The 27,088-nt window shown below is 37.2% G+C and overlaps 4 protein-coding genes across 4 annotated transcripts; all 4 read left to right on the top strand.

Moving 5' to 3' along the window:
* The first annotated feature begins 3,088 nt into the window (after positions 1–3,088).
* LOC120327096 (liprin-beta-1-like) lies at positions 3,089–7,417 on the top strand. The gene has a single exon (XM_039393530.2). It carries the CDS (start codon positions 3,107–3,109, stop codon positions 5,570–5,572), a length of 2,466 nt encoding a protein of 821 aa, XP_039249464.2. The 5' UTR covers positions 3,089–3,106; the 3' UTR covers positions 5,573–7,417.
* Positions 7,418–9,890: 2,473 nt separating this feature from the next.
* Positions 9,891–11,773, top strand: LOC120340840 (NADH dehydrogenase [ubiquinone] 1 beta subcomplex subunit 8, mitochondrial-like). Its single transcript, XM_039409218.2, has one exon. It carries the CDS (start codon positions 9,913–9,915, stop codon positions 10,561–10,563), a length of 651 nt encoding a protein of 216 aa, XP_039265152.2. The 5' UTR covers positions 9,891–9,912; the 3' UTR covers positions 10,564–11,773.
* A 15-nt stretch (positions 11,774–11,788) lies between these two features.
* On the top strand, positions 11,789–16,327 carry LOC120340839 (coiled-coil domain-containing protein 134-like). Its single transcript, XM_039409217.2, has 2 exons — positions 11,789–12,059; positions 12,986–16,327. Exons 1-2 carry the CDS (start codon positions 11,811–11,813, stop codon positions 13,439–13,441), a joined length of 705 nt encoding a protein of 234 aa, XP_039265151.2. The 5' UTR covers positions 11,789–11,810; the 3' UTR covers positions 13,442–16,327.
* On the top strand, positions 16,327–25,299 carry LOC120341461 (activating signal cointegrator 1-like). Its single transcript, XM_039409969.2, has 7 exons — positions 16,327–16,577; positions 17,727–17,979; positions 18,685–18,758; positions 19,267–19,386; positions 19,863–20,077; positions 20,754–21,118; positions 22,718–25,299. The coding sequence occupies exons 1-7, from the start codon at positions 16,349–16,351 to the stop codon at positions 23,076–23,078; spliced, it is 1,617 nt and encodes a 538-aa protein (XP_039265903.2). The 5' UTR covers positions 16,327–16,348; the 3' UTR covers positions 23,079–25,299.
* The last annotated feature ends 1,789 nt before the right edge of the window (positions 25,300–27,088 follow it).

The following is a 27,088-nucleotide window of genomic DNA, read 5'->3' as shown; positions in this document are numbered from 1 at the left end:
TCGGAGGTACCAGTACGGTATAATTTTATTTCAACTACATAGTCATCATAACAAAGATAAAAAACTGGTAATTGATGAAAACAATTAAATAAAAACTGATTATGAAATCAGGAGAGCGAACAAAACCTACCTAAGTTCTGAAGTTTCAAAATTGGAATTCACATACCGGTACAAATAATTGGGTCTCGTGTAGTTTCGTACATAAACCGATAAAGTACCGGTACTTCTAATGGGCTTAGCATAACAATTTTTGTTTATGTCGATACTAACCCCCATCTGACTGCGTCATCCAAAAATAACATCATTATGATGTCACAGTGACGTGACGGGCAGGCGATCACCCGAAATTGAACAAGCTATTTTTCTCGCCACAGCGATATGAGAGAGATCGTTGCCATCAATGGTCTCTTTATCGTAGACGCAGATGCCATTTCGGGCGATTGTGGGTGTACCGGTACTTTGGCAAGCTCTATGACGTCATAGTGACATAATTTTTGAATGGCGTATTCACTTGGGGTTTAGGATTGACATGAGCAAAAATTCTTATGCTACAACCACTAGAAGTACTTTAGGTACAAAACTACACGAGACCCCAAATAATTTTAATTTACTACAGTACTATTTTATAGACAAAAATATTGGGCCATGTTCACAAGGCGCAGACGATCACCCGAAATCTATTTTTCTCATGTAACGATCTCGGTATGAGAGAGATCGCTGGCGTTATTGAGTTCGTTTTTGTTGGTAAAGATGCCATTCTGATATTTCGGGCAATCGCCTTTATACAATCACATCAGCAAATAGGGTAGGAGTTGACCTCATGGTCGTATCACTCCCTCCCGTCAATACCAAAGCAATTTTATTTGTGTTATGTATTTTTCTCGTATTGATGACTGTTTGTTTTTGATAAAAATAACATAATCTCTTTCCACGAAATATCAAGTATATTTATGAGCTTTCGTTAGATCATAGTCTAAAACAGGGGTGGCCAACCTTTCACATACCATGCGCCACGTTTTAAACATAATGTTTCAGATGCGCCGTAAATCTCTTGTATTCCCACGCCTAAAGTCCGCTTCTTGTTGAAATTATATAAATTTATAATACACACACATATATACACACGTATATGTAGTTTTCACAATTTACAACTTCACATGAATAGAAATTAAGCAAGGAAGTATAATAAATAAAACTGATCAATTTTATTTAAGTACCGCCTTTATGAGACTTTTGCTGCTGTTTTACTTTCGAAGTTTTTTTATTCTTGAAGTTAAGTTTGTTACTGAGAGGAGCAGTGCATTCTTCAAATTTAAATCTGTAAGTCTTGACCTCGCTTTGCTTTTAATTAGTTTCATGGCAGAAAAATGTTTGTTCACATCTATATGTCGTTCCGAAACGACATATAAAACCCTGGGCAAATTTTCTCAGTTCTGGAAAATTTTCACGGGGTAACGATTGCCAGAACTTGATCATGTCAGATGCACTTGGGACTGAAGAAAGCTCATCAAATTTAATTTTCAATGATGAATGAGTTTTCAAGTCAAAAATGGGTTTATGTTACTTATGTTACTGCCCCCACCCGGCCAAGGGTAGAGTACTCTACCCTCGATTCTAATTGGCCTTTGCTAATCAGCTGTTTGGCCTAGCGTCGCGTGATTTTACTCCAGGCTTCTTCGAGATTAGTACTTGCGTCACAGCAAGCGATTTTACGCTTCGCTTTTGTTGACAACGGTCATTTGAAGTTTGGATAAAAAAGGCGGTATTTAGGGGTCATTTTCAGCATGTTGTGGGTTGATTTATAATAAATTTTTTAGGCTTTGGCAATTCAACTGGTTGTTCAATGGTTATTGGGAGATATTTGGGAAGTCTGGGCAGTGGAAAATCCATGTTTCAAGCTGATAAATGACGATTTTCTATTTTTCCAGAAGTTCTGAACTTTTTACTTCAGTAGGGAGAAAATAGTAAATTTTACTAATTTTTGCTAAAACTCCAGAATGAATGTCATAAAGTCCGTCCAAAAGCTACTGTCGATAATCGCCTGTTGTTTCTAATTCCAACAAGCCGTAAGTGGGCGACGTGGAGTAAAGAGAATAGATTTTAGGTACAATCAAAAGTCACCATGTAAATCGCAAAAAAACGGCTTGGCGTGGAGAAACCGAGTGCAATTAACAATTTTGGCATGAAAAGGGTTAAAGATGCAATGCGCCACCTCTAATCATGCAATGCGCCACGTTTGGCGCATGCGCCATAGGTTGGCCACCCCTGGTCTAAAAGGTTTTGCCAAAAGGCAGACTGTTGTAACTTGAAATGTCAGACTTGAGCTGCTTTAATATAATAAAAAGGGATAGAGGGGCATAGTAGCTTTGTTACTTGGTAAAGGAAACTGTAATCGCTGATTAGTGCTGCAGTGAATTACGGAGTTGTCGGTATAAGTCTCTAATAACAGTACGGCACACTATACAGATCGAGCGACATTGTCTCGTTTCAGAGAAACCCATTTTACCGATGATCAGACACCCCTCCTTTGGGAGACGTCTGGACATTGTTGTCCTCAATATCGGTTTTAATACAGTATAATGAAGTTGCGCAAAATACTACAAAAAAGCGCAATTTAATAACGTCATCATTGAATTCCTCAGGAAAAAAGAATCCGATTTACCGGAGGAAAAAAATTTTATCGTGGCATTCGAGAGTTTTTAGCAAAAGAGGCAAGTTTGGTCACATGATGGCCGCGATTAATTCAGATTATTATTGTGACAAGCATGGCGCGATATGAAGCATCTGACGTGGTGCCAGACGCCCCTTGTTGGTGAGACACATGGTGGGTTTGTTTTATTGAGCCAAATGGAGGGAAATTCTTGGAATTTGAACAGTGTGCCGTACTGAATAACTCCGAAGTTACAGGTCATTCGAGTTCAATTTCAAGTCGGGTTGAGTACCGTAGTCCGAGTCTCGGATACTTTTTGACTCCACTCCAACTTGAGTCGAATGAATAACTCAAACCACTCCAATTACTGAATTAGGAATTTGCACCCATATCTTCAAATAATTCATTTCTTCCTATTTTACTAGATTATTATTTATTTTCAAAAATATTTTAAAAATGGATTCCAACTCACAAAGAGCTGCAAGCGACATGTTAGAGGACGCCTTACAACAATTTGACAGTATGATCGGGGCTGGCACAGGTGATACAAGCAGTGCACACAGCTTTATCGGGGACGGTTACCATGGCATCGGACAGTTATTAGACGATTTACGCATCAGCATACAGGCGGAACAAATATCACCTGAAGACAGTGGCAAACTGCTGTCGATACTCCCAACGGATACATTAAATTTTTATCAAGGACTTTTCAAATGTTCGACAAACGATAACACAGATTCGAAAATTTTACAAAAATTTCGTAACGAAAATGATAGTTTAACGCTACAAGTTAGCGTCCTCTCCGATCAAGTTGAACTGCAAATGGAAAAAATGGAAGAGCTTATTTCTGGCAATAAAGATTTGCAGAGTAAACTTTTATCCACAGAGGAACTATTGCAAAAAGAAATTCGTGCAACTACTGAGCGCGAACGAGAGTTAGTTTCATTACGAGAGCAGCTGCGACAAAAAGAGAGGGAGTTGGAAAAAAGAGAAAGAACGGTGAAAATTACGCCACCTAGTGTTATAAATCAAGTCCAAGAAAATGAAGTTTTATCTCCGGATGAAGGAATTGGGCAAGATAATGGGGAGGATACGCATGACGGCCCACGTCCATCGATATTAAAAATGCCAGTACCAAATGCTACTTCGACACCCATTTCCACGTTGCCTGGCAACGAGGGTCGTCATCATGCTAAATTTGATGATTCGACACCTCAGAAACCTCCAGGACCTCTAGTGGAAGGCGTAGTCACAACTCCTAATCAACAAATTAGGTCTGTTAGTCTTGAACGACTTCATGGGAAAAAGATTTTGCCTCTTGATGAATCCCAGGATGTACATCGCAGTTCAAGCCAATCTGAACATTTAAATTCAATATTAAAAGACTCCTCCACACCGGTTTCAAAAAATATTTCAAATAATAAAAGTGACGGGAAGTCGAACAGTTCTCCTAATTTGGCAATTACTGAGCAGCAGGGTGATGCGAAAATTGAACAAGATCAAAATTTTGATTTGGATGAATTCAGGCATGGCGATAATACTCATGAATCGCCATTCCAAAACCGTAAAAAGCACGGCTTTCGGAAATTTTTTAATAGTTTTCGACTTCGTAGAAGTAATTCTTCGAACTTACAAAGTGATTCTGCGTCTTTACAATCGTGGGGAGGAAAATCTGGAAAAAATCGAAATAATGTGAAAGTATCTGAAAATCCACAAAATTTTACAAGAGGCGGATTTCGTGCAACCGCTGGGCCTCGATTAGGCGCTTCAAAACCAAAATTGACGCAGAATACTACATCGCCATTCGCCCAATGGAACACCACCGAAGTTACTGATTGGCTAATTGACTTAGGCCTCGAAGCGTACGTCGAAAATTGCAAAAACTGGGTGAAAAGTGGGGCGACTTTACTCCAAGCTACAAATCAAGACATTGAAAAAGAATTGGGGGTCCATAATCCCCTACATAAAAAAAAATTAATGTTATCATTGCAAGCTTTGGGAGATGAAGATGAAATTGGCGGGGAGATTATCAAAGGGGTCGGCATGGATCACGTGACTGTGGCAAGATGGTTGGATGATATTGGGCTCCCACAATACAAAGAAGCTTTTCATAAAGCTCGTATCGATTGTCGGATGTTGCACCATTTAACGATTGGCGATTTACAGCGGTTGAGGATCACAAATCTTTTACATACTTTGAGTTTTAGACGTGCTATTTATACTCTGCGGAATATTAAATTTGATCCGTTGCAACTCAAACGCCGCCCGGTGGATGAAACAGTAGAAAAAGAAGATGTTGCGTTATGGACGAATCACCGTGTTATGGAATGGTTGAGATCCATTGATTTAGCAGAATACGCTCCGAATTTACGTGGGAGCGGAGTTCATGGTTCACTGATCATAATGGAACCACAATTCAGTGGTGAAATTCTGTCTTCGTTACTGCATATTCCGACTTCGAAATCATTGTTACGACGCCATCTAATTGCGAAATTCAATGAATTATTACCACCGGATTCACTAGCTTCAAAGCAAAAAGAAGCTTCATCGATGTTAAACATCGCAGCTAAAGTCAAAATTGGCCGAAGGTCATTCGGTCCGCTTTCAAGGTTAAAAGGATTGGGGAGTAGCGGATCTCGTGAATTTTCAAACGGGGAGTACGTGTGTCCATTTGAGACAAAAAACAGCGCCTCTCACAACTCTTTCGGTGCGCACAGGAGAAATTTAGGAACAAAATTACATGGCGGGAAAAAAGGCAATACCTGGGACATATCCGATGAGCAAGACATTGAACCTGATGATATCAGCGATGATTCAACTGGCAATATTAAAATTGTGGAACTTGACGAAAGTGCGACGAAAAAAATTGGAGCGTTCTCAGCTGAGCTCGCAACAATGACTAATAAGTGGAGTGAGGATTAGCTTGCACTCTGTTTAAATACGGAATAAATGCTTCTGAAATTCAATGCAAATTAGGTTTGTTTTAAAACGGGTATACAACATTTTTTGACGGTGGGCCATATAATTAACATCAGACATCCAGCTGGGCCACACAAAAAATTAGTTTTTACATGTACACAACTGATTAAAATATTCTCACAATGAAAAGGATATTGCTTAGCCTTACAGTAATAAATGCAATGGGTAAAATGGTAACCTGGCGCAAAATAGATTTATGGCAGCGACAACATCGTAAAACACGTATTTTTACCTCTTTAAACATAAACTGTTAGATTCAGATTTTATGCTTGATGGGGAAATAATATGAGTGTTGACGAGGGCAACACTAAATGGCTTTGCGGCCCGTGGTATGGCTCGTAGCCGCCTGTTGCTCACCCTTGATTTAAAGGATCTTATTGGTATATGGATGATCAAATTGCTTGAAATAGGGGTAGTTCAAGTTTATGAAGTGCTCCTGCTATATTGAGTTTAATGCTAGTGCTATTCATAGAATTCTGACCAAACTTTAGAGGTATTGCTATTCGCAAACAGAGTTCTCTTTCATATTTGCTCTGAGCGATAGGCATGAATAACCGTCAGATGAAAAGTAATATTTCAGAGTAGATTACTGAACACTGCTTATCTGTCTTCCATTTATGAATTTTTTTAATCAATAAGTTTTATTTGAAGTCTGTAATCGTATCAATCAGTATTTTATTTTTAGTTTTTGTTGCTTTATCAAGTCTTTTCTGCATTTCTAAATAATGAAATAACCGCGCTGTGAAAGGGTGAATTTTTATCTGGTGCTAGATTTAATTTTCATTTCAGACAATTTTGATTTGAAAACTGTGGAGTAGACGCACGCCCTTAGTTAGGCGATTATAAGGCTGTGGGGTCTGGAGAGATTTACAATCTGATCAGGTTAGAAAAATGTTATCTTCGGCTCCCAAATTTGAGTTGAGCATAATTTAGACTTTGACTACCGACTTTGGGTTAAAAACAATTTCCCTTTAGTTCTGGACTCTGAAAAAATCAAATCTGATGACAAACATTTTAAGGTAAGCAAACCAGTAATAGACTGTTGGAAGTGCTTAGTAAAATGATGCTTTCAAAGTTTCTTTAAAAGTTTTAACTCCAAGTCCAGCTCCAGATTTTGAATAAATCAAATTTTGATAGTACAACCTGCGGCTAGCGAGAAAAAATTGTTCGGCCCTCTAAGAAATGCCAATTCTGAATGGGTTTTTAATTTAATTTAATCTGATATTAGCGAGTGATTCCAATCCTATTGCATTGCAAAGCCTATACCTGAGTTATCCTTTTGGGGTGCTCTCGTAGTATGTGCACCAAGATGGCGCACAACCTGAACATAGTATATGTACCAGGTTAGGGTTCAGGTTGTGCGCCATCTTGGTGCACATACTACTGCAGTGCCCCTGTTGGTACAATGCACCACTACATCCAAAATTCATTGTTTACATTTCTAACCAGCAAGAGTTCAATTTCCAGCAAAAAATGATGAAATTTTTTCACTTTTTCTTTTTTGATTATCTGCCAGTTTTTATTTCATATAGCTTTTTCAATAATCATATAAATTATGTAATTTTTGCCTTGAATTCATTTATTGCTTTTTATTTACCGGTATTTCATCAATATACACTTGGAGTATTGGGCCACATCGCCGAAATAGTTCATTAATCATCTCTAAGATAATGATAGTTTTATACATCAACATACACCTGGCGCATTATACGCCCCATCATTGTTATAACTTCCTATTTCTGCTCTTCTTCTGGGTGAGTTCGTGAGATGATGTGAAATAGGTTTGAATTAGGTTGGGGTATGGACCCCCTCCCCCCCCCCCCCTCACTACATCTATTGGTATGACCTATCTTGTATAACCCCAATGTGATAAATTTGTGAATGAAGCTAAGATATTAATAATATTTCCTGTTAAATTCACTGGATCATTTTATAAATTCACGTTTGCTAAAATTTTTTATTTATTTTTTACCTTGGTGCCTTGAGTTATTTGTATTGCATTATAACTGGACTGGCCCTACATAATACAGGACTAAATATTATAAATTTTAGAATGAAGATAATTGAAAATATGTTAAATTTACAGGATAAAATTGTGAATGTACCGAATATTCTCACATTTAAGCTGACCCTCTAAAAACAACTCTAAAACGGCGAATTTATAAGAATTATGTTATGCGTGTATAAGCCAAATTTTTAGTGTGATCATAGTTATGCACGTATACACCCCCCCTTAGTTTGGCAAATTTTTTGTTTGAATTTTAAAATTGGGTAATATGCGAGAATATACAGTATTTTCCAGTTGTTTAGGCAGGTGCCTTCTTGGTGCCTTGGTATATTTGTTCTGATTTTTCTTATTATGGCATTCGGATTTATGGCATATGAATGTATTCAAATATTCAATTTTGGGGCCATTGAGACTATTTTATATGGCAGTATTTCTCCAACTTTTTTGCCCCAGAACTACTCTTTTTATCTCGCCTCATGGAACGCCAAGAAATTATATGGTAATATTGATAATAAAAAACAGCAGTGTTCCACAGAACACAGTTTGAGAAACGCTGTCGTATGGTGTCAGATTGTGATAGGTTTGTAAATTGAGATATTTTAAGTTTAGTTTACCAGTTCGTATATTAACCCTCTGGTATCGCATACCAAAGTAGCACCGAAACACCTTTACTTTGCAATGTCGAATGTTTTTATAGTTTTATCTTTCAAATGACTATTTGGTACTTCTACACTTTCCGCTGGAAATGATAACGAGCAAAATAAGCAGCAAATCATCAAAAATACGATAAGAATCTAAAGTCCATGCCAAACATGCGCGTACGTAATCCAAACTATATATAACTTTCCGCAAGTACAAGTGTAAAGATATTTTACGACCGTCGAAAAGGTTCTTCAATATTGAAGTTGCGTGTGTTACTGTATGCTGCCTTTTAGTGTGGTTTGGGTAACATGTATTCAAATATTAAATCTTTTTGGTCTTCTACTATCTCCTGTAGCAGGGGTGTGCAACTTGCGGCCCATGGGCCAAATGCTGCCCACGAGGAAAAATTGTGCGGCCTACTGAAGAGTACCAGTTCTGAGTGGTGTGCGGCATTTGAAACAAGTTTTAAATTTAGTTGACTGGTATGCGCGAGTATTTCAAAGTTTTGTACATGTAACTACTAGCAAGCCTATCACTACTAACAATGTTAAATAAAAGTGTGGCCCACGATTCCACTTAATTTTTTTTATATCAGGCCCTTCTTTATTAAAGGTTGCACATCCCTGTCTAATACCATCAAACCCAATGAATTTTGAAAATGTGTTAGAATTACTATTTTGGTATCTAAATGTATTCAAATATCTGTTTCATCCTTGCCTATTCCCAACTTTCATAGGTTACTGTATCTGCCCTTATGTGGGCTTTGTTTGGTATCATGTAGTATGTGAACCAAGATGGCAGTTAGGGTTGGGCCATAATTTTAGGTACGAATACTACGGGAGTCACTTGGCTAGTCCCCAACTCATAATAGAACTAAAATTGGGATAAAATTATGTCCTAACCCTAACCTGGTACACATACTACGTTCCGGTGTCCGCCATCTTGGTGAGCATACTACGGGAGCGCCCTTTGTTTTCACATTTGTGCCTTAGTTCATTTGTCCTGATTTATCGTATCTTGAATTGTATCAAATTTATTATTCCCATTTCATTGTACAAACTGCTATAAGTCTGCTCTTATTAATCAAAGATTTGAAATTTGTCATATTTTATATAGTAAGTCTTGAAATTTGCAACCCTTCTATCAGTGCTGATGATTTGGTTTCTGCGAGACTAACTACTTATCCTTCTCCTACCTTCTTTTACCTTTAGTTGAGGACTAGGGACTTTGCTTTGAGCAAACTTGCAACTCTTCTATCGGTACTCTTTTCACTTTTAGTTGAGGGTTCGGCAAAAAGCTAGTAATCTTGGATGTTTCGCACAAAAGTTCTCTTTAGAATATGTTCTAAGTATCAAGGTTCAGGTTTGAAGCCAGGGTGGGGGAGTCGGAATCCCCCTTTTAAAAAGTAAAAAAGAGCATTTCACTGTATTATACATTTAGGGATGCTCCTGAAGTATGCGAACCATGAGCGGATTGCATGTGTAATTTTTTAATATTTAAACCATTACTGCATTATTGGTACAATTTTGTCTCATTTAATGTTTTTTTGTGAGGTTTTATTGCCATTCATTATGCATTTTTACAAATCGCCTTTTTCTTTTTTATCAGTTAATTTATAGTTTTAAAAGTAGTCATGGCTTTGTTTGCGAGGGCTGGCCAAAGACTTGTGAAGCTGAATGCAACCACTGGTCCAATTTGGCGGGTGTCGACAGCAACGTTGCATCTTAGTCGTGTAAAACAAGGGGAATATGATTATGTACCACCAGAGGGATATGACAAGACGCAGTTAAAGAAAGGGGGTCGGCCTGAATTTATCGACCAATCAAAACTGATGTCACCACGGGAACGGGCAGAAAGAGCATCGAAATATAACCTAATACCTGAGGATTATGTCCCAATGGAAGGGTATGGGGATTACCCGAAATTACCGAACGAAGCGGCGTTCGAACGTGATCCATATTACGATTGGGATCAACCAGCGTTGCGTCGTAATTACGGAGAACCGATACACGTTCATCAAGAAGTTTACGATCAGTTCTCTGCTCTCGACCGAAGACCGTTAATGTTAGACCGTCGACATTACACACGGTTTTTATTAACTCTCGCTGGAACTTTGATCGTCCTTATCATCATTGGGGGAAGGTTCCCAAGATTTGCCCCGGTGGCTCCGGTTCAATACCCAGAAGAATTTCCACAAGACGATAAAGCTGGCACAAACGTCGGAAGAGATTGGTGGTATACTGAGTTTAAATCCAAAGAAGTTGTCAATTATGATTTTAAATGAACTGTGTGAATAAATAATTGATAAATCGTTTGGTAGTATAGCATTTCATTTTTGATTTCAAATTTTCAAAATCATTGGTTTCCTTATCTTCTCTACAAAGCACCTATAAAATGTTTGGCATTTATTAATAGCTCTCTTTTTCAAATATCAGAAATAAATTGTATTAGGGACAAACTTGTCAAATTGTGAAATTCAATATGTCAAACTATTTTAACATGGGCGTTCGAAAACTCAATTACTATAATTCTCCAATCTGAGACAGTTAGCACCCTAATTTCTCCTTTTTGTTCCAGCTTTTACAGAGTACTGGTAATAAAAGTTCTGGGGATTTTCATCTTGGATTTCATTTTGATTTTGGTTTAGCACCTAAGTAAAGTGTGGGTTTTTACATACCTAAATAATTTGGTTCTTCCCCAGGGATTTCCGACCTTTAACAAAAACCTGTGAACATGGCTTATGAGGTGGAGATATCAATTATTCCAATTTGTGATTTCAAATAAATATAGGCCATTTTTGAATATGTATTCTAGAATTAATTCTTTGAATATTCTGAATGGTTCGTAGAATTCTGTCATTGAAATGAATTTTTAATTTTCAATATTATTGGTTGAATTTCCTCCCCTCCCCGCTACCCCCCCGCCAAAAAGATTTTCAGTTGTTTACCTGAATCAGCAGCTAGTATGGAAACCTACTAAGCTCCTACCAAAATTCTAAACTTTTTTTTAAATTATTCAAACCTTATTATTATAATTCCCTACCTAAGATATTTGGCATCCTAGTTTTTCTGTGTGAGTTGACTTTTGTCTTTATGTTCCAGCTGTAATAGACTGTTAATAAAAGTTTCATCGCACTATGTTGTTTGATGAAAAAATTTAATTCAATCCATTCATTGAAGTATAATTGAAGTTACTAATCTATTATCTGAGCCTCCACCCCAAGCTCTGCCTCCAGACCCTTGATTGAGGTACCAGAATTGATTTGCGCATTTTTATGAATTATTTTTTCGACTACATTTGCAAGTGAACCCTTCTCTTTACTAAAAATGAGATGCCATATAGATAATGTCGTTTATTTATTATAAAGACTGAATTTTTTGAATAATTGGAAATAGAATAGTTATTTTCAAAATTTCACCTCTACCAGTACCCCCAATTTCCCATATTAGAGTGTGTCTCATTTTCATTGAATTGTATGCTTTATGTCTGTTTAGTTCACTATACATAGAATTCAGAATATTGTGGATAAAAATGGTCAAAATTGGACTAATAATATTGTTTCTGGCGACTATATTTTCATCAATTTTTGCTGATGAAGCAAAATTGGATACGGAGTCGAAAAAACTTCAAAATGGAACAAAAACGCCCGTTGAAATTTATCGGAATATGTTTAAAATGAAACGAAGAGATCAAATCCGTGCTATAGAGAGTTTACTCATTATGGACGATGTTGAAAAACAACATAAGATGATCGGTATTATGATGAAAACAATTGAAAAGGTAGGTTTTTCAAGTAAATTTGTACGTAGTGTCTGGCTGGATGTTTTAAACAAGGTTTCCCAAAATGGGCCTTGAAATAGCTGTTTTGAGATAATAAGTAAAATATATATATTATACTTTCAAAGTCCTCTAACTTATTATTGAGATACTTTGGTTAGTAATGAACCAAACTATGATAAGATAGATACAAGCATAAAAAGCACTTTTTTCTTCGTAATATTTTAAAATAAATTTCATTGTTCAACTGCTTGTCTTGAACCCTTGTTTTTTGGAATGAAGATGTTAAAATAAATTCCAATTTCATTCCCCATCCATCTGTTAGTCTTATGGTTCTTTAAATAATATAACCTCTATTTTATAATTGGTAAGCGGTGTTAGTTAGATAATTCGTACGATACTCCGTGTCAATATCAGTCATTTTGAAACTCCAAAATTCCAAACTTTTTGAATCGCTGCTCGATAAACAGCTTTGGTCCCCCACGACTTCCCTTTCCCAGTAAAATTGTGAATCGTATTTCCGGCTATTAATTAAGTCGCTTTTCTAGACCAAATTTTTTACTCTGATCACGGGGGTCGTCTTATTAGGGGCTATGCTTATTTTATTTTTTCTGGAGTTCGCCTTATTTTTCGCTCTAGTCTTCTCAAACATGATTTGTGAAAGCTTCATACCTGGGTTGATATATTTTATAATGTATTCGTCGTCGTCAAAGTGTCTGCCAATCAAGATTATTTAATTGACTTAGTACTGCCAGCTGTTATTTGTCTTAATCCTTTTAAAAACGTGGCGGGTGCAATGAAGCACTCCCTGTTTATGCTTTTTCTGTGCTAAAAATAGGCTTCGTCTTATTTGCCAAGTAGACATATTCGCCGGGAAATACTGTATTTATCATTTTTTCGTGGTTGTGTGATATTTTTTTCTGGTTCAGACGATCGTCAAAGGTAAGCAAATCTTAATGAAGGAAAATTACAAAGCTGGCGACCCGTTTCCAGAGAAAATCGAAACTAAAGAAGGTTTTTCAATGGTGTTAGAAAACACTGCATTATTCACTGATTTAATAGTTCGTTTCCCGTTCGTGGCACAACGCGAATTAAAACAAAATACTGATTGGAAAGAAACCATAATATGGGGTAAAAATGTATGCGAAAAAAGCGGCGTTTTTACTGAAAAACATCAAAAAATTTTGCACAGTTTAGGACAGGAATTAAAAATTGACGAACCTGACCCAAGTTATGAAAATCCGTTTAAAATTAAACCGGAAGTCGATCAAAAAACTGAGGAAGAAAGACAAAAAGAATATGAAGATAAAAAGCGGAAGGAGAAACTTGCTGCAAAAAAGAAAAATAAGAAATCGGGACCAAAGTTATCCAAGCATGAACTGTAATGAGACTGACAAAAATGTCGGAAAAGTTTTCTCCAAAAATCAATTTTGCCATCGGAACCAATTAAAATTGCCAAATTGTAGAATTTCAAAAATTGATGAAATTAAATTTAGTTGATATTTACGATACGCATTCATAATATAAAACTAACTAAAAATGAATCAAAATGAACAATTCAGCATATCAGCAAATGGAAGAGGAAAATCGTCTTATCGAGAGAATAAAAGTTATGACAAGCTAAATCTTTATTGATATTTATAAATGAACCTCGTATATCCCCGCATGTAAGCCGCTCCCCTTAAAACGGTATAAGCCGACCTTACAAATCGTAACACGCTGCAAATGGTTGCAGGAGAGAATTAGTGCAATCAGAGTTATGCACAGATAAGCCCCGATTCCTAAGTTTGGCAACTTTTTTCTGGCTCATATACTGTATACGCGAGGATATACGAGCGAAGCAATATTCAACCATTAGAAAGATATTGCAAACTCGAAGTTGGCTTTTGGACCAATCATATTCATAGCTCTTCTTTGAATGCTGCCATAAAATTTTATGATTTAATTAAAAAATGTTTTGTGCAATCTTAGGTCAATTTTACAATCATTTTGTCAATTTAATTTGTTATGTCCCCACGGTGCTGAGTTATCAACTTAGTTAGTTATCAACCAGTAGTTTATGTACATGCTATATACTTATGTGCATCTCATTTTTTCTTCGATAAACAGTGCCAGCTTGAATTATGCAATAACTTACTTGGACCATTACCATATCATGTTACCATTTTTTTTTTCATTTTTCAAAAAAACATTGAGTTGTTTGTATTGTTGTTTGTCTTATTGAATAACTTGGTGTTATTGCTATAAAAAAATCACTTTTTTCAGAGATTACTGGACTAATTGATTTAACAGATTAAGCACTTTTTACTTTACGGCAGTGATTCCCAAAGCGCGGGTGGTAATTGGTAACAGTTTAATATGGCCTGCCGAACTTGAATGAAATGATTTAACACTTATGTTTTTCCCTTTTTGCGTTCTAAATCCCGCCAATTGTTACATCATTATCACAGTTTAAGCACATATATATTCATAACAATTCAGTTATACTGGCATCTTAAATATACGCACTGGTACTGCTATCACTCCCCTTTCCTGGCTCGTGAATATCCTTCTGCTTCTAATTTTGGCTCCCCTGTCAATCAACGTTGGGGACTATTTATTTCAGAATAGATACCTGCACAAATTTATAGGGATAAGTATGTTACAGTTTTCTTCATTTTTTATGTACAGATATGTCTTTTATGCTACATTTTATATTGTCGTAATCAAAAATTCAAAATCTAAATTTTTTTTTAATTCTTGAGGAAATCATTGATAGGAAAAAAATTTCAAATTTACTACTAAATTATCATTTTTTATTCTCAAAACCTAGTTAATTTGATCCACTGTGTCACAGTATCTGTTGTTTATTTACTACTATTAGGTAATTTGAATCACTTGTGTAAGTAAACCTGTTTTTTGTTAGTCTTCTTTTTTGTGACTGTATATTTTGTATTTCTTTTATTAGTTCCTTTCTCTGGGAAAGTTAAAAAAAAATTTAACCCTGCCCTCCATCGAAAGGCTTTTTTAATTCTTCGTATAATGTCATATTTTAAAATTTTGTCATTGGAGTTTTTCACCACTAGGTAGGTAGACTTATCCTTTGCAGAGTGTGATTGAAGCTTAGTAGTCAGCTCGCTTGGATGAATTTTTTTTCCAAAATCACGTTTTATTAGCCATTATTTACTTGTTTTTTGAGCTATTCAAAGTGGGGCCTTATTATTGGTGTCTATTCATTTTTAAATTGATTTTTAAGACTTCACATGAGAGTGAACAAAACTGAATACTGTTCCGAATAGATTCTAAAAAAATATCGGGGCTCCCGAAGTATGCGAACCAAGATGGCGGACATCGGAATGTAATATGTGTACTAGGTTAGGGTTAGGCCATAATTATAGGTATAAATACTACGGGAGGCTCTTGGCTAGTCTTCGAACTGATAATAGGACTAAAATAAGGAAAATTGGAAAAAAATTATCGCCTAACCCTAACCTGTTACCCATGTTACGTTCCGATGTCCGCCATCTTGGTTCGCATATTTCGGGAGCACCAAAATATCTTTGAATATGGCATATCGGGCACCGGTACATCCTAAATTGGGCCATTTTCAACTGAGAACACATAGGATTCGATTTATATTTACGATGGTTTTGATGAAATTTTCAAATTTGTTTCAGTTTTCAAATGTTAATCCTGATAGTTATTGGTAACTTGTGTGTTCTCATTTACATTTTGTCCAGGTGATTGTCAACTTGGAATAACTGGGTTCTAATTCCATTTCCCACTCTTTTCCTGACCAATGACAGAACAGAATGATGGTATGGCGTTAATGGGTAAAACCACTAAAGCGTGCTTCCTGGTCATAAATACCGCTATGATGGCCTCCAGAGGTCGTTCAGTACATTGGTATAGCAGAGGCAATATGTGTCTTATGTCGGACTTTATATTCTGTTACTTGTGTTGACAAGTGCACTGTTTAAAAGTATTTCTCGTGTTTGAGGAAACATTATTTATGCCGATAAACAATAAAATTAAAGGGTTCTCTTAAAGTATGTGCACCAAGATGGCGCACAACCTGAATATAGTACGTGTACCAGGTTAGGATTCAGGTTGTGCCATCTCGGTGCACATACTTCTGGAGCGCCAATCAAAGTGCTCTGACTTATTTCTAAAGTCAAGATGACTAAATTGAATATGACCATTTTCTAATGTATTCCTACGAATCCAATCCAATATTCAATTTGTTTTGATCATTTCAGTTCAACTTTCAACCTTTTTCTACATTTACTCAGCTCTACCTCAGTAATATAAATATGGCAACCCTAGCCGAATGGGTCTATGACGAAATATGCAAATTACTTGGTCCAGACACACCGCGAGCGTACACTGACTATATTCTGGAAATACAAGATAAAAATGAAGTCAAAGAATATCTTGAACAACTCTGTGGGGAGGGAAAATCCCCTGATATTGAATTATTTGTGAATTTATTGACTGCGAAACGACGTGCAGTACAAGAAAATGTGACAGTGTATAAAAAAGGTATGTAATATATAAGTTACAGGATAGCAGTTCATATTTTCCCCGGCAACGGAAAGCCAATAAGACTGTTTGAATGTTTAAAAAGCTCATTAAACTTATTGCTTTTGTTTTTGTAAAGAATGTTTACTTCTTCTAACAGTCTATCGAGGCTCTTCAAAGTGGGGTCCTGACCCCCATGTGGGACGGGTCAATGGAGGTCGGAGTAAAAAATTTTCGGCACTAACTTATGTTAAAACAAAATATTGACCAAGTTTGAAAGATTTTGAACAGGTGTTGATGATACTCACCCCCGATATAGAGTAAAAAATTTGGCTATACTAAATTACCAAGGGTTGTGTTAAAATGAAATTTGAACACAGATTCAAATTATTCACAAAATTTGTATTCACGATAATCCATTTGGTTTTGGCCATTTCTGTCCCAGTTATTCGATCTTGTAGCAAAGGCAAATGATGATCAGGATACCCCCGTCATAAGTGATTTGATGATAAACAGTCTCTTCACAAGCTGATGCCTTTGATACAATGTTGGATTCCTTCTATATTTTTAAACACACATTCCTTGAATAAATTCAAATCAGATTTCATCTTTATAAACTGCCTAATGCACAACCATAATTTTATATAAGAGATTAGTATTTCAGTGGTCCCTGCTCATAACTTTGCTCAGAGATGAGTCTTCTTCATTTCTGAGAGAGTGAATATAATACACAACATGGTGGTACAGCCAGAATTATTCAAAGGGCTGAGTGGTTTTGAAATTTGTAATTGCCATGTTAGACCGTGACAGCGAGCGGGTCCTGCCTGAGACCCCGGAAGCGCGGGGTTTCAAAAGTCCTGATGTTTCTTCAAATGTTTCTCTCAAGCTATGAAAAGTTGATATGTACGATACAGAAAACCCTGTTTTTTTTTTAAATGAAGGGGGTTTCGACCCTCAAACCCCCCTCCTGTCTATGCCTCTGACACAACACCATAATTCTACATATTTTCATTAGCTCCCTGAATATTGGTTTACTGAGCCTTTGCTCAGGAATGGATCTTCTTCACTCCTGCTTTGCTTTGAGCAAATTTCCCAGAAAAACCATTTTTCTAACAAGGCCTAATTCATCTCAGCGTTACAAATAGTTCAATTCAATAATTTTGCATTCAGGCAACAGTGACCTTGAGCAGAGGTCAGTGCGTCCAAAGAAGAAGAAAGAACCTAAAAAGGTCATGACCTTGGATGATATATCACCCGCGACAACACCAAAAACTCCGCTCGACGCTGTGGCGAGTAAGAATGAAAAATCTCCAAAAAAGAAGACGACGTATGTGTCATTGTATGGCAAAGATGGTGAAGCGAGAACTAATGCTGTTCTGCTTCCAGGGCGAAATGCCTGCGAGTGTCAGGCTCAAAAACATAAGTAAGTTATAACTTTTTATATAGCATATTTATACACTTTTTCTTCAAAAAGGATCAACACAGGCACCTACTATTACATAAGGATTTACTATAGCTTGGAAAGACCGAAATCTTACCAGTTTAGTATTGTCTGCCCCATTTATAATGCCCTGGAAGACATGGCGGGCATGGGATTTTAGCCTGAGATGATATTATAGTTAAGCCTAACGCCTTAACCACTAGGCCACAATAATTTACATGCTAATATTTTGATCATCGTCTGATATTCTCTGGAGTTAGGAATCAGAGTCTGAATCGAACTTTCTATTAACCTTAAGCTTTTTATTTCAAATCCGAATCGGAAGTTAGAGTTAAATACAAATTTTCTCCGGCTCTAGAGAACTGAATGACTTATGCCTGGTGGTTTGAGGGCCGAAAACTCCCCATTTTGAGTTGTAAAAAAAGCATTTTTCTCTTCTCTCAATTTTTTTGTAGCTTGAAACGCTTTTTAGACTCTATAGACTTATGAAAACACATATTTTTTGCCTTCGGCTAGCTGTTATGTTCTAACGGGGCAATTAGATATTTCAGAAACAAACCCCCTTTGAACATTCATGGCTCTGCCTTAAACATTTTATATAATCCTAAATCACTTTAAATGTTTGTTTTTTTTTGTCCTAAGTCTTGCTTGTAGAGAATTAAAAAAAAATTTTTGTTCATGTCGCAGGCTAATCAACAATTGTCTTGGGTGCGGGCGTGTAGTTTGTGAGCAGGAAGGCTCTGGACCTTGTCTATTCTGTGGTAAGTGTTGCTTAATAGGCAGGGCCGGGCATTATTAAATTTCTGATTATTTTTTCAATATCAAATCAAATATTGGAAGATATCTCATTGTATATGACTTTTTTGTTGCGACGGGTCCTCCAGACATGTAAATTACTGTAAATTTTTGGAATATTGCTATTTCACGAGACCATCTTCAATCGCGTTTATTCGACCAGCTCAAATGTCAATTCCCATGTTTCAAACTTTACCCACCTGTGTGTGACGCATTGCACGTTCAGCGAAAGTTGGGCGACACCGGAAAATCTTCACTTGGGGTTGCTTCCCACTGTTTGGGTTCCACTGCTCAAATCAATAATATCTAATGAAGATACCTGGCCCCTGGGCTTCAACTAGGCCGACCTGCAATAATTATCATTTGTAATCTCAGACTAAGTGAGAGATACTAAGTAATATAGTTTCCAAGGTTAAAACTATCATTGACCTAACTCCTACTCATAAGCGGATTGAAATTTTTGCTATTTCCCAGGCAAGATGGTTTGCACTCCCGAAGAGAAGAAAATTCTTGCGAGAGAGTCAAATAAAAGTGAAAAACTACTCAAGAAATTATCCAGTATTGGAGGAGGCGCATCATTAACAGAGGATATTGGTAAGAAGGACTCTGTGGTGCAATGGTTTCCAACTGGTGTTCAGATCACATGCTGGGTTAATTATGTGCGAAAGTATTGCTGAATTCCTTGCCGCTGGAGGGTGATTTATGTAATCGCAGGTCGGATACGGCTTTCTCCGCAATCGAGTCAATGCTTCTGAAACAAGTAACTGGCTAACTAATTCCTGATAAACAAACGAGAGGACGTGATTGGCCATATGATCAAGCCGTCTTATCGACTTTCCTCTTCCTCGGGATAAATATGTAAATCCTAAATATTGTTTCGGAAGTAGGGTATCGCTATACCTTCGGTACTTCCATTGTCAAATCTATGTATTCGATACAAGTAACTGACTAACTAATCCCATACCAGACATAAACTGGTAACCGGGCAACAGGCCGTGGTTTGCCATATTAAAAAGCTGTCTTATCAGCTTTCCTCTCCTGGATAAATATAAAATCCTATCCTATTACAGAAGCGACTAAAGGCCTCCAGAGGGCAGAAGAGTACAAAAACAGGTTACTAGAGTATGATCGGACGTACGTAAAACGAACAAAAGTAATTGATGACGAGTCTGATTATTACGCAACAGACACAAATGTTTGGCTGAGTCAAAAGGAGAGAGAAGCAATGAAAAAAAAAGAAAGTAAAATGAGAGAATTAAGATTTGGGTCACGGTTGAATAAAAAGGTGGGTATTTCCTATTTTTATGTCCAAATTTCTCAAACTTTTGGTGTTATGGAGCCCGTGAAGAAGTTGACTATTATTTACGGAGCCCCACAATAAATTACATAAGTAAAAACAAAAATACACTTTGTTACTCACCAATGGACCTTTCCCCGACCTTTGACCCCCGAAAAATTCTTCCTATACTTTACCATTGCAAAAATTTTGGGGCTATTTTAAGAGTGCTTTTGCGAGTTGGCTCCTGTAAAATGGCGTATGTGTTTCAAATCATCATTATAATTAATCGCATACAACAATCTGTTTTTTAAAACTACCGGTAAAGAATTTTAGCCTAGTTTATCACAGCTATTTCTACACTAGTTTTTTGTTACTGCAATTGAATAAAAATTCCAAGGAAGACAGAGTGATCATTGAATTATCTGATTCATAATTAAGTTTCCGAAACACAGTTACATAATTACCCAGTATTTTAACAAGTAAACTATTAGCTTGCGGAGCCCCTAGTTTGTTTTTTCATGCAGTACCAAACCATTTTAAGAACCTGTGATATAAACGCTGATTTCGATTGGCCGAAGATTTTTTGAATCTCCCTCCATATAAACATTTAGGAACAATCAAACTAATCTAAACTTCCATAACTGTATATAGATATCGCTTTATTTATCAACGATTTAAACAGGTGACGCTTGATTTTGCTGGGCGAAAAGTTATAGATGAAGAATATGCGCCACCACAAGAGGGTGCTGAGCAAGAATTTTTGGCCCAGATCGCAGATGAAAAACAAGCGTACGACCCCTCGCTCCAAGATGCCTTCCCTGACCTACCAATGCCAAAATTTATCGGTAAAGAAAATAAAACACCTGAAAATGGGAAATCCCCCTCTGGGAGTATGAAAAAACAAGAAAAAATACAAAGACATCCTCTAAATAGACTTCAAGATAAAGAATTACAGCAAATGTCTGATATGGGCTTATGTTTGAGTATGCATCAGCCGTGGGCTTCTTTGCTTGTTAAAGGCATCAAGAAAGACGAGGGAAGAACATGGTAAGAGTAATATTGCTAGCCGGTATGGCACATTGTGCCAAGCGTAGGAATACGCTCGCAAACTCACCTGTGATCACCTCGCTAGGTTTGCAGGTTTCGCCATTGTAGGGTGGTAAATCCTATCCTATCCCTGTCACTTCCTGATTGTTACTTCTATTCTATCAAAAGCCCAACCAAATGATATATATGGATACAGTATAGAAATGTTGGACCTCCTGAAGTATGTGCACCAAGGTGGCGCACAACCTGAACTCAGTTTAGGAATACGCTCGCAAACTCACCTGTGATTACCCCGCATGGGTTGACAGGTTCGAATCCCATGCAGGGTTTATTATGTGCGAGATGATTTATGGCTTGACAGTGTGGCACTCCATGCTGAACGTTAGGAATGTGCTCGCCAACTCGCATCTGATTACTCTGTGTGGGTTTGCAGGCTCGAATCCCATGCGGGGATAAGGTACTCCTGAAGTATGCGCACCAAGATATCACATAACTTGTACACAACCGGAGTTCAGGTTGTGCGTCATCTTGGTGCGCATACTTCAGGAGGTCCGGAGATAATCATGTACGAGATGATTGCTGGACTCCTCGCCACTGTAGGGTGGTAAATCCTATCCTATCCCTGTTACTTTCTGATTGTTACTTCTATTCTATCAAAAGCCCAACCGAATGATATATATGGATACAGTATAGAAATGTTGGACCTCCTGAACGCCGCACAACACATCTTGGTGCGCATACTTCAAGAGCACATGTTTCCCTACTTTGAACGATTAATTAGTTTAATTGATTGATTTAATTGCACATATAATTTGTATGTGATATTTGTGTGAGTATTTCAAACTTCCCGGAGAATGAATTTTGGATGCCACATACTTGGAAATGATTTCAGTATATAGTATTTGTAAGTAGGGAGTTCACCTGAGTAAATCTACACCAAACTACTTTTAGCGATTAAAAGCAGAGTTGAAGGATCCCTAATTTTCTTTTCCGATGTTCGTGACAGACTTTTGATACAAATAACTGCTAAATAATCCCATATCCGACACGGATTAGAAACTGGACGAGAGGCCGCGGTTCGCCACCCGATTAACAGGCTCATCGGTTTTCTTTCCTCCGATATAAATATGTAAATCTTATCCCATTATTCAGCTTAAAGTCCCACTCTTAACCCCCAACCCCCAAAGCCCCTCAGAGTAAGAATTCTGAGTGCCCTGTAGTTTTATTTAGAATGAATAAGCTCAGGAAAACTTTTGAAGATTTTCTCATCAAGTGTTTTTATGTTGAAGTTGATAATTCACTTCTTAAATCTTATTTGAGTTTCTCTTGTCCTTTTTAGAGACTTCATATTGGAATTTGGGTACTCTCACTGTGTGTGTATCAGGTTAGGGTTAGGACATAACCCATTTTATTCTGGATTTCCTTTTTTTAGTTCTATTACGATTTCGGGGACTGTCTGTGTTAGCCAAGTGAATATACTTCTGCCCATAGGTTTCAGTCCCTTTACGCAACTTGATGTAAAGTAGGCGAACAAAATTAGTTACCTCCATATTGGTACACACACTTCTGGAGCGCCCAATTATTATTAAATATTTCCAGGTATTCCAACCACAGAGGCAGGTTATGGATAGCCGCAGCATCACATAAACCAACCCCTGAAGAAGTAAAACAGATAGAAGACCAGCATAGAAACTACGTTGATAACGACGTATTCCCGACTGAATACCCAACATCTTGTTTACTCGGTTGCGTTAATGTGGACAACGTTATGAGCCAAGAGGAGTACCGTTCCGCGTATCCGAACGGCGAGTCCGGGTCTCCATACGTTTTTGTCTGTTCTGGCTTTGAAGAACTTCTAGTTAAAGTACCGGTAACAGGAAAACATAAAATTTGGAAACTACCGCCTAATTTACATCAGGCTGCTAAAAAAGGAAGGACGATTATGCATGGAGATTTTTGAGTAATTTATCTATTTCATGCGTGAGAGAAAAAGCTTATTATATGAATAATTCTATTTTTCTGAGGCACTTTCAGCACCCTTACTCTGAACAATTCTATTTACAAACTTCCACTGCTATGCAAGGAGCATATCAAAGACTCTGATTTCTTTCGCTTTCAGCATTACCTCTCAGTTTTATTATATCCTGGGTAAGCGGGCAGGGCTGCCATCGATTGCGAACGCAAAAAATAGGGACTTCACGGAAACATAATAATAAGATAACGAGAATATCGGTCGGAGACCGAAGCGAAGACTTATCGATCGAAACTGGGGTTTCGATTCATGACTCTATAGTGACACCGCGTGTCCCATCACTAATTAATTAATAACTCGCTAATTATACGACATAATTCATCCAAAATAGGCTTCTGGTCCGAGATATGATGAATGCACATGCAAAATTTGGAGCAGATCAACCACGCCTTCGTGAGGTATCGCGTGAATTTAACAGACAGGCAAATACCAATAAAGATACTTACCGATCTAAATATCGGTTGAGATGTAATCAACGGAATGTATTCATGCCAGTGTGACCCATGTCTAATCATACATATCATTTCTAGCAAATTGACCAATCTAAGTGCTCGCCGCCCTGTATTAGAATCTCTACCCCTGAAATAAAACAAAAATAAGGGCACATGTGAAAATAAGTACGTTTCTTAGAAATAAGGACTAAAATGTTTTCTTAGACATAGACCTTCAAAAGAAGGACAAATCTTAGAAATAAGGACATTATGGGCAGCACCGGTAAGGGGTTAGGATTTCAACCTGTGCCGGTTTAGTTTGGTTCAACCACTAGGTCGCCACGCCCATGATAATTATCGAATCCCACCACCGTTTATGACCATGTTTTACAAAGTGTATTGTGTATTTGGGGTGAAGAGAGAGATAGCCCGGTAACATATATTTATTGTATGGCAAACCAAAGTTTTTGAAATGTATAAAATATTGTTAAGACGCTGTAACATAAAAAAAAAACAATCAAGAAGTGAAATTTATGATATGTTTTGGGTTGGAATAGATGTTATCCCTTGGATTTGAGTTTTTTTTGTAGAGGGAATATTATGAGATAGATCGGTTTGCCGAAATCTTCCAAATCTACTTGTCTTATTTGGTTCTATTTTATTTTTCAAGTGCAATCTTGTTTAAGAAAATATTTCATTTTTATGCCTAGTAAACATCTGTATTTGGTCGTTTTCGGACAAGAAAAATTTTATATCTTCAAGCAGTCTCATATCGAAAAAATTTAAGAAAGGTTTTATACCTGTGTCCCGATGAAATTATTTGTCATTTCTAGCCATGTTCAAAAAATATCGTGCAGTTGTTCACTGTCTTGTAAATTCTAGGGATGGGACGAATCCGGCATTACAGAGATTCGACGAATCCGATTAATAGGTCAAGGACTCTAATCCTCCTCTGACGTTACAATGTAAAAGTAGAAAAACACGTTTTTGACCATACTACAGCATCGCGCGCTCACAAACATTCGTCGTAGCTCATATTTTTTCCCTAATGGTTCCGAGAATAGCTGTTGAATCAATTTAAAAATATATTTTTCTTCTTCTTTGGCGGCCATAATACAAACATAACGTGGGTCAATGTGCGCCTTGGCTGTGAACTGGATTTCCAGCCCACCACTTTGTGCCAATGCTGGACGGATATTTAGAAATTGTTACATGTCAATATGAAAAAATAAAAAAGCTTTTGTCTACAATGCTTTCCCATAATTCCAGATATTTTTAGCCTTGAATTTGCTATGTCGTGTCGTGTGCGCAAATGGTAGAGAGATGCCACTCGTCGTCAATACAATGCTTGCAATTTAGTAGTTCATGTTAACGTTCTAAATCGCTCTATGCTTTCCATTGCTCCCTTTTTAGAGAAAGGATTGCACGTAATAAACTCTATTTACAAAAGGTATTGGTGAGATTCCCCTTTGGGTTGATCCTGCGCATGTTTCATATTTATTTACGCGAATGGAAAACTCAAAAATATTGCGCTAACAGTGACACATATTTTATTGTGTACCACATGTATACCAAAAAGGATAGATAGTTTGATAGCGACTGGGCATCATTGTTATAAGCTATCAGTAGTTTTAAACTTGCGTTATATTATTTGGATATCTGTCGTCGTTTTTATTAGGAGTGTTTATAATACACACGAGTGATATTGTTACATATGACATATCTAGCCTTGAATTTCAACTAGTTAAGGTATGTAGTGAGATTTATAGGGGTAAAAGTACAAACATAGGCGTAAATTAATAAAAACAGAATTGATTATAGACTCGGTAAAAACGACGTGGACTCGAAATCGGATCCGAGTCCAAAAAGTGCCTGAATTCGACTCGAGTCCGGATCCGAATCCCGGCCCATCCCTAGTATATTCTTCCAACATGATTCATTCCAAGTCCAACATGGTGAGGGTTACACAGAGGTTTGTTTCATTGTTTCATCGACTAAAAAAACAGTCTTCACGGTAACACAAATATATGGTTATTCAGTATAGATTACCGATCAAACCTATGAGTATGGTACTGGCAGGTTTTTTTTGTGGATAATTGTGAAATGGAAGGGTGGTAACTGACTCAAATGACCGTAACTGGTCGTATCGTTACCTCCCAATCATACCGAAATCTTTTGTTTCACTTATTATGTTATTATTATATTCAATATTATGTGTTTTCTGGTTGACGAAATAATAAATTTTCTCTCTCTCTCTCAAAGGCACATGTGTTTGCTCACCAATGAAATAAAGACGAGAGATCGATGGACATGAAATCCATGGACCTTTCCCCGACCTTTGACCCCCGGAAAATTCTTCCTATACTTTACCATTGCAAAGTTTTCAGAGCTATTTTGAGAGTGCTTTTGCGAGTTGGCGCCTGTAAAATGGGGTATGTGTTTCAAACCATCATTATGATTCATCGCATACAACAATCTGTTTTTTAAAAGTACCGTTAAAGAATTTCAGGCTAGTCCACCACAGCTATTTCTACACTAATTTTTATTACTGCAATTAAATTAAAACTCCTAGGAAGACAGAGTGATCATTGAATTATCTGATTTTTATTTAAGTTTCCGAAACAAAACGCGAAAACGAGGTAATGTTTACAACCACGCTTGAAAATCTGTCTGAGTGAGAAAAGTGTCTGAGCGGATGCGAAAAGGGGGCATTGTTACGTCACTTTTTGCATCTTGCTGATTGGCCAATGTCACGAAGTAAACAAGGAAGTCGATGCTCGGGGAAAGGTCCATTACAAAGTTTCATGTGTTGTCAAATTGCTGCATCCGCTGCCACACAATTAAATGTATTGTAGACTTTATGACCATGAAGATTTCAATAAAACAAAAAATCCCTATACTATAATCCAAATCAATGGCAAAAAATTTAAACAAAATGGAGTTAGCTAGTAGGTATTGCATAATGCTTCAAGAAATTCTCACCTGGGGCTTCCCCGCGTTATTACACGCGGCCCGTCCGGGGGTACATCTACGGTACTGAACTGGGTGTGTAATGTGTTAAGGTATTTGTTACGGTTTCATTCTTTATAAGGTACAGTATTAGATTTTGCCACGATATCGGAGAGTGGGGTAATAGAATTATTCAAAGCATTACTGCATTATTGATGCGGTTTCAGTCCCGTGTGTTTGTCTTGTATATTTATTGTGTGCCGTCAGTTTTTGTATTACAGTATTACGAGGGTGTTCAAAATAAATGATCCTTTCTCAATACCTGTCTGCTTGTACGGTACCTGGCTATCGAAATATCTAGAAAAAATTGGATAATTTGTGTGATCCCATATGATAATTAACAAATATAAAGTATCAAAGAGAGAGAGATTGGCGCGGCGGTGTGGCTCAACGGGCTAAGCGTTAGGAATACGCTCGCCACCGCACCTCTAATAATCTGCGTGGGTTCGCAGGTTCGAATCCCATGCAGGGATGGTTATGTGCGAGAGGATTGTTGGA

The sequence above is a fragment of the Styela clava genome, chromosome 14 (assembly GCF_964204865.1).
Source record: "Styela clava chromosome 14, kaStyClav1.hap1.2, whole genome shotgun sequence".
Classification (NCBI taxonomy): Eukaryota; Metazoa; Chordata; class Ascidiacea; order Stolidobranchia; family Styelidae; genus Styela; species Styela clava.
The sequence above is the reverse complement of the archived record's forward strand: the minus strand, read 5'-3'. Positions and strand labels throughout refer to the sequence as shown.

What these genes read in the sequence shown, in the direction of transcription:
- LOC120340840 (XM_039409218.2), top strand. Translation starts at nt 9,913, where the DNA reads ATGGCTTTGTTTGCGAGGGCTGGCCAAAGACTTGTGAAGCTGAATGCA.
- LOC120327096 (XM_039393530.2), top strand. Translation starts at nt 3,107, where the DNA reads ATGGATTCCAACTCACAAAGAGCTGCAAGCGACATGTTAGAGGACGCC.
- LOC120340839 (XM_039409217.2), top strand. Translation starts at nt 11,811, where the DNA reads ATGGTCAAAATTGGACTAATAATATTGTTTCTGGCGACTATATTTTCA. An exon ending in TGATGAAAACAATTGAAAAG is followed by an intron (nt 12,060 to 12,985) that starts GTAGGTTTTTCA and finishes TTTCTGGTTCAG; the next exon opens with ACGATCGTCAAAGGTAAGCA.
- LOC120341461 (XM_039409969.2), top strand. Translation starts at nt 16,349, where the DNA reads ATGGCAACCCTAGCCGAATGGGTCTATGACGAAATATGCAAATTACTT. An exon ending in TGTCAGGCTCAAAAACATAA is followed by an intron (nt 17,980 to 18,684) that starts GTAAGTTATAAC and finishes TTCATGTCGCAG; the next exon opens with GCTAATCAACAATTGTCTTG. An exon ending in TGGACCTTGTCTATTCTGTG is followed by an intron (nt 18,759 to 19,266) that starts GTAAGTGTTGCT and finishes GCTATTTCCCAG; the next exon opens with GCAAGATGGTTTGCACTCCC.